General features: G+C 59.0%; 1 protein-coding gene across 3 annotated transcripts; it reads left to right on the plus strand.

Annotated features, from left to right (window-relative positions):
- The first annotated feature begins 1,262 nt into the window (after positions 1-1,262).
- On the plus strand, positions 1,263-4,683 carry SAMD10 (sterile alpha motif domain containing 10). Of its 3 annotated transcripts, none has more exons than XM_010836545.1 (5): positions 1,263-1,351; positions 2,190-2,371; positions 2,452-2,623; positions 2,936-3,076; positions 3,279-4,683. In XM_010836545.1, exons 1-5 carry the CDS (start codon positions 1,330-1,332, stop codon positions 3,299-3,301), a joined length of 540 nt encoding a protein of 179 aa, XP_010834847.1. In that variant the 5' UTR covers positions 1,263-1,329; the 3' UTR covers positions 3,302-4,683. The 3 variants fall into 3 exon arrangements, with proteins under 3 accessions (XP_010834847.1, XP_010834848.1, XP_010834845.1); XM_010836546.1 differs by having other exon boundaries at positions 3,302-4,683; XM_010836543.1 differs by lacking the exons at positions 2,936-3,076; positions 3,279-4,683 and having other exon boundaries at positions 2,452-2,905.
- The last annotated feature ends 2,108 nt before the right edge of the window (positions 4,684-6,791 follow it).

Consider the following 6,791-nt stretch of genomic DNA (forward strand, 5'->3'; position numbering starts at 1 on the left):
CGTCGGGATGTGGATGGTGAGCGGGGCTGGATCGGGGCGCGGGGCTATCGCTGTCTGCGGGCTCTGAGGACCGGAGGGACAGGGGCGGGTCCTGGCGTACTCTGAACGGCCCCCGCGGTCGGAACAGGGGGCGCGTCCCGGCCGAACCGGGTCCCCAATGTCTTTGTCCCGCGCTGAGTCCAGGGCGGGGGTTGCGGGGGCGGTGGTAAGGGCTTGAGGGTCGGCGCGCCCTGGCTTGCGGGAGGTGACCCGCCGGGGCTCCTATCCCCAGGCTAGCACCGCCCTGCGGTCACCTTTTCCTTCGCGCGGAGTAAATCTCCCTCGGCCCCTGCAGTGGGGCCCAGAGGGGGCCAAGGCCACGGAAGGCTTGGGAGCCCCCGCCCCATTTCCTCCTGGAATTCTGACATTGGAAGGGAGGGACGGACCGACGGACGGATGGAGAGCCCTCCCCTGGCGTGGGGAGGAAATGGGCGGGGCCTGGCTGGCCCAAGACAGGTGCAGAGACTTACTTCCAACTGGTTATCCCGCCCAGAGGCCACACCAGGCGAAGCCCTGCGACCCGAGCGCCCATTCCCTCAGGATGCTGGCTTAGAATGAATCTCCTTCCTCCCTACTAGAACCCACCTAGGCTAGGCAGCGGCCACACTGGCCACACCCTCTGTCTGACCCTGCTGCTGCTGCTGCTAAGTCGCTTCAGTCGTGTCCGACTCTGTGATTGCCATTTCCTTCTCCAATGCATGAAAGTGAAAAGTGAAAGGGAAGTCGCTCAGTCGCGTCCGACTCTTAGCAATCCCATGGACTGCAGCCCACCAGACTTCTCCATCCATGGGATTTTCCAGGCAAGAGTACTGGAGTGGGGTGCCATTGCCTTCTCAGCTGTCTGACCCTAGACCTCAAATTTAGAGCTACTGGTGGCCATCCAGTTCCAGAAAGTTGCAGGAATGGGAAGGAAAGAGTGGGAGAAGGATGTGGGTTTCCCTCAGTATTGAAACCTTCTGGGCACATCACCGAAGCCAACCATAAGTGGGGTGAGGAGCTGTGTCTGTCATAACGAGGGTTTCTCACCCCATCCTGCTGACAGGGTGGGTGGAGAATCCCGGCCTGGGATCCCCATCCTGCCCCCTGAGTCAAGGCCTGGATGCTGGAAAATGGGGCAGGCTGAGCCCTGCTTTCTGTCTGTCCCCAGGGTACTGTTGACTTGTGGATACCATACATCCATCCATCCAGTCATTCACAATGTTTCTGGGCACTTCCTGTGTCCAAAGACCTGTGCAAGGCTTTGGGAGGGGCTCTGCCCTCCCCTGACTTGTGTCAGCAACCAGCACAGAAATGACCGTAAAACTAAAATGTGGTGAGTGTAATGAAGTTGGTGTGGGAAGAGAAAGCAGAAGGTGTCAGCTAAGGTCCCTGAGCACATGGCTGCAGCCTGCATGTCTGTGCTGACCAGTGCAGGAGTGCCAGGAGCTGCCCTGGGCTGGGGCCCTGCAGGGGATTGGGGGGGAACAGGAACCTTGTAGGCTTGCCCTGAGTTGAGCTTCTTGTTCATGAGTCACAGCCAGTGAGCACAGCAGGAAGAGGCCGAGCCTGGAAGGAATGCCAGGGAGGGCTGCAGGGACTGGGTGCCTTTGACGATGTGGGTAGGCAGCCCAGCCATAGAAGTCTCACCACCACACAGGGGCTTCCAGGATGCTCGGGCCAGCGTTTCCTCACAGGCAAGTCCTGTGTGCGCATCCTGGTCGGATGTGGCTATGCCAGTCCAAGGAGGGGTCAGGGCTGACCCAGGCTAGTGCCTCACCTGGCTCTGAGTGTGAAGCTCCCTGGCAAGCATGTTTCACTCTAATTAAATAGAATCCAACAAGGGACTTCATGCTCCCAATTCAGGGGGCCCAGGTTCAATCCCTGGTCGGGGAATTAGATCCCACATGCTGCAACTAAGTCCCAGCATAGCCAAATTAAAAAAAAAAAAAAATCCATCCAGCTCACCAGAGCACAGACTGTGCTTCCCAAAGGTGGTGTCCTGAAGACAGCTCTTGCACACTTCCTTCTGTTTAGGGGGCTGGTGAACCCATAGCTGGGAAAGTGCTTCTCCCCTTCAGTGGAGGGAAGATGGGCTGAGCAGTGGGAAGCCAGCTTACAGGGAGATGAGCCCCTGTCCCTGACCGCTGTGACCAGGTACCCCTACTCTGCAGCCACTGCCCACTTCAACTTCTGCCGGAGCCTCCTGGATCACACGGTGTCGGCCGAGAACATCCCCTGCCCCCTGCCTCGGACACCAGGTACCAGCCTCACGTGGCATGACTCCCGAAGCCAGAGGGCAGCTGGCGGCCGGCCAGTCAAGCTCCTGCAGCAGCCTGGCACCGAGGCCCCCCAGGTATCCACCCACCCACTATACCCACCTCAGTACCTGCCCTGCTCACCACCTCTCTCCACCAGCCACCCCTCTCCCCACAGGGCCGGCTGTACTCTGACCACTATGGCCTATACCACACGAGTCCGTCCCTGGGTGGCCTGACGAGGCCTGTGGTCCTGTGGAGTCAGCAGGACGTCTGCAAGTGGCTCAAGAAGCACTGTCCCCACAACTACCTCGTCTATGTGGAGGCCTTCTCTCAGCACGCCATCACTGGTGCCTGGGGGGTGGGGACTGGGGTGTGGCAGGGGCGTGGGGCTCCTCCCCCATCCTCTCTTTCTCGGTTTCTTCTGGGTTGTCATCTCTCCCAGTCTCTGTTTCTGCTGTTACCTGGCTTTGCTCTGCTCAGTCTCCATTCATCCTTACCCTCCCTTCACCTCTCTCCCTCTCTTGCCTTGTCTCTTTGAGTCTCTCTCTGAGTCTCTGTCTCTGCCCACACCACCTATGTTTTCCTTTGTCTCCACCTTTGCTCTTGAAGCCCCGGATGGTGACCTGGGCTCCACCCCTCTCCTCTCCCCTCCCTCCCAGGCCGGGCGCTGCTGCGGCTGAACGCAGAGAAGCTGCAGCGGATGGGGCTGGCACAGGAGGCGCAGCGGCAGGAGGTACTGCAGCAGCTGCTGCACCTGCAGGTGCGCGAGGAGGGGCGGAGCCTGCAGCTGCTCAGCCAAGGTCAGTGGGAGGAGCCAAGAGAGCCAACCTGCTCAGACAGGCCTGGGGGTGGGGGACTGGGCCTGGAGGAGCCCTGGAGTACAGGGTGGGCACACTGACCTCAGGAGGGTGGCCTGGGACCTCAGTAAGGGCCATCCTGCACCCAGGCAGAGGGGACAATGCCAGAGGCCCCCGACTCTCCTTACCCCCATCCACCTCTTAGCTTCCTTCGGAAACATGTCCTAGCTGCTGCCTAGGCTTGAAATCCGGACCCCAGCACTGTGACCAGAGCCCCAGTGAGGAAGAAGCAGAGCTGGCCTTGCAGCCCCTCAGACCCTGCGTGGCCAAACCTAGCCCAGTGGACAGGTGGGACCAGCGTCGCCTCCACCAACCATCTCTGGTTGTGCACTCCGGGCTTGCCTGGGAGTGGGGTGAGCGGGTAGGCAGGGCCCCCTACCGGGTGGGGTCCTTCCTACCAGGACCTGAGCCCAGGCCCACCCCCTGGTGCTGCTGGCGGCATGCAGGGCAGCCACCTGGAGCCAGAGCAGATCTCGACATCCCCCTAGACTCCCAGGGAGCCTGTTTATTTATATTCCCTTCACCCGCGTTGATGTCCGCCCTCCACTGCCTGCTGAGTCATGTGTCTTCTAGGCACCCTGCCCTCTCCCAGGGCCAGAGGTCTGCCCTTTGCCCCAGTCACACCCTTCCCCAGCCCTGAGAGGACTGTCCGCACAGGTGGAATGAACTGCCAAGGCTCCCTTTGGTGTGTGCCCCTCCCCTGTTCCCACCCAGAGAGTGGTCATCAGCACAGGTCCAGCCAGGCACCATGTCAAGTGCTCTCACTCATTTCTGAAACCCTTATTCCATCTACTCATGGGGACTGGGACTCACACCCAAGACCTGACAGACACAAGGAGAACCAAACCCAGCACCAATACCAGGCTCAGCTATGTCCTGGCCTTAGGTTGCGGGATGGCTCTGTCCTCCCAGGGTCATGGAGACTGCCTTCCAGGCTTAATCATGGGTGGGCATTCCAGGAAACCTGGATCCACACAAGAGATCTCTTGACAGTAGCGCCCCTTGCCCACCCAGGGGAGACCCAGCCAGCATGCAACCATGAATGGAGACCCATGCAACCATTCAGTGGGTCAGAGGGCCCCAGATTTGGGACTGGTGCAGCCAAGCAGAGGGAGAGCTAGGGTGGTCGCGACAGCCCCCACCTCTTGTTCCTCTGCCCACTCACTCCCCAAGGGGACTCTGAAAACCTCGGGTCAGTTGGTGCTGAGCCATGAGCCCCTAAGCTGTGCCCTGAGCCGGCCTCAGGATGGGAGGTTGGTTGTTGGGGGTCTCACATGAAGTTTGGACAACTGGCCTGGTGCCTCCCACCCTGTGCACCCACCATAGGAAGCCCCTCGTCCTTCCAGGCTGCCCTGAATATCCCTAGCCACCTCATGCCATCATGACATGACCCTTTCTAGGGATCCTTCCTCTCTCCCCTAGTGCCTCCTTGTCTTGCCCCCTCAACCTCACTGTGCTCCTGTCTTGTCTTCCTTGTTTTGCGTTTTTATATTCTGACAAAAGAATCAGAAATAAACTTGGTTCTCAAGTGCCCAGAGTGTGGTGTCTGACTGAGACCATCCAGGCATGTGGGGTGCTGCTCAGAGCCTTGGTAGGGGGCACAAGCCTGGGCCTGGGAGGAGTGGGTGCCCTGAGCACCTGCCTCCAGCTGGGGCCACTAGGGGGCAGTGGTGTCCCACCCCAACCGAGACCCTGCCTGCCTTGGCTGCCAGGTGGGCTGCACCCAGACACAGACACAGGTGTGTTAGGTTCCTAGGGCTGCCTTAACAAATGACACAACGAGGAGGCTTAACAGAAACGAACTTTCTCATTGTACTACAGGCCACAAGTCTGAAATCCTTGGGCAGCACTCCTTCCAGGACTCACAAAAGAACACCTCCTTGTCTCTCTCAGCTTCTAGGGGCTGCCCCATGGGATCCCTGGGCTCATGGACACACCATTACATCCTGAATTCTGGGGTCCCATCACCTCTCTATCAAATCTCTCTCCTACAGGGACACTTGTCTTGAGAGGTAGGACCCACCTGGATAAACCAGGGTGATCTTGTCATCTCAAGATCCTTAATTTAATCACGTCTGCAAAACCCTCATTCCAGATAAGGTCCCACTCATTGGTTCCAGCCACCTGAAATGGCTGTCTTTTGGGGGGGGGTCCCCATTTAGCCCCTCACAGAAGGTAATGCCCTGACATAAGAAACACACGGGTCACAGTACATGCCCCCATACGTACCCACACAGCAACCAGGCACACACAAATACTAACAGGCCCCTGCAGCTGGACACATAGGCACAAACACGGACATATAGACACCTGTGTCCAGATGTACAACACAGTGACACACAGGGTCCCAACATCCTGTGACCTCCTAGCACACAGAAAACACCAGGCACAGTGCACCCCCCACACACAATACACACAACATCACATGTTGCCCTGTGGCCTGGACACACATTCACTAAGACCTGGACAACCATTTGGGTACTAACATACAACAGGCATCTTTCCCACCTAGCATAGGACACAGACACACCCTGACACCCTGGTGTCTTGACACACGTGGTCACGTAGACACACCTACACAGAGAGGTTGACATGCCACACATGCAGACTTATACAGGGAAAGCTATAGCCTTGGATGCATCAGAGCAGACACAGTGACTACCTCGCAAAATCCTGCAGGTCATGACCCCAGGGTGGGCACAGTGAACTAAGGAGGGATCACCCAGGCTTCTCTAGCTCTGATTTCCAGGCGAAGGACTGACTGACCCCCCACAGAGGGCTCCGCCCTGCCTCTGCCCCAGAGTGGACATGTCTTGAGAGAAGCAGCTCCAAAGGGTCCCTGGGAGAACAGGATGCACATCTGCCCAAGAGCTTTGCGCCCTGCCCACAAGTGCAGCCACACCTGCTCCAGTGTGGACAAGCAGAGGAGGCAGAAAGGGCCTCGGGGAAAGGGGAGCTCCTTGTGCCTCCGGTTCCAAACTACTCCCCTACTCTACTTCATTCATTACAAGTCATAGTGAGGTGGGTGCGCTGTCACATCCAGACCTGATACCAGCAGCCCCGGGGAGGGCCCAATTCTGGGGCACAGAGGAGCAAGGCACTGGTGGCTGGTCTAGGACCATCCCCCAGATTAGCAAGAGGATGATCAGCAACCCCAGGAAAGCCCACAGGCCTCAAACTGCTCCGGCACTGCCAGGAGCCAGGCCATTTCCCCAGGGTGGCCACAGGCAGACGTGGTTACAGGGCTGATTGGAAAAGAGGCTGGATCCTGCTTGGCAGGCTCATGGCCCCCCGGGACCAGGAGTTCAAGGTCCCAGAAGAGCGCGGCCTTTATGGCCACACCTTCCCCGGGCCAGGTGGTAGAGATGCCTAATCGCTTCCATCCGTGCGTGCTGGGTTTGGGACAGCACCCAGCGCCCCACCATGCCTCAGTTTACCCCAGTGCCTGAAAACCGCCGACGGAGGCGTCACTGGCCACTTTGCTCTGACGGCCCAGCCCACGCAGGGGACGGACAGGCAGCGGGGCTAGGGTATGGCCGAACAGGCCCCCTCCCCCGACCCGTCTCTCCCGTCGCCGAGCAGCAGCAGGAATACCGCGAGAGTTCGCCCCCTTCCCCCAACAGTAAAACTGTCAAAGGTGGGAGGGGCGGGAGCGCGC

The sequence above is a fragment of the Bison bison genome, unplaced genomic scaffold (genome assembly GCF_000754665.1).
Source record: "Bison bison bison isolate TAMUID 2011002044 unplaced genomic scaffold, Bison_UMD1.0 scf7180017864063, whole genome shotgun sequence".
Classification (NCBI taxonomy): domain Eukaryota; kingdom Metazoa; phylum Chordata; class Mammalia; order Artiodactyla; family Bovidae; genus Bison; species Bison bison.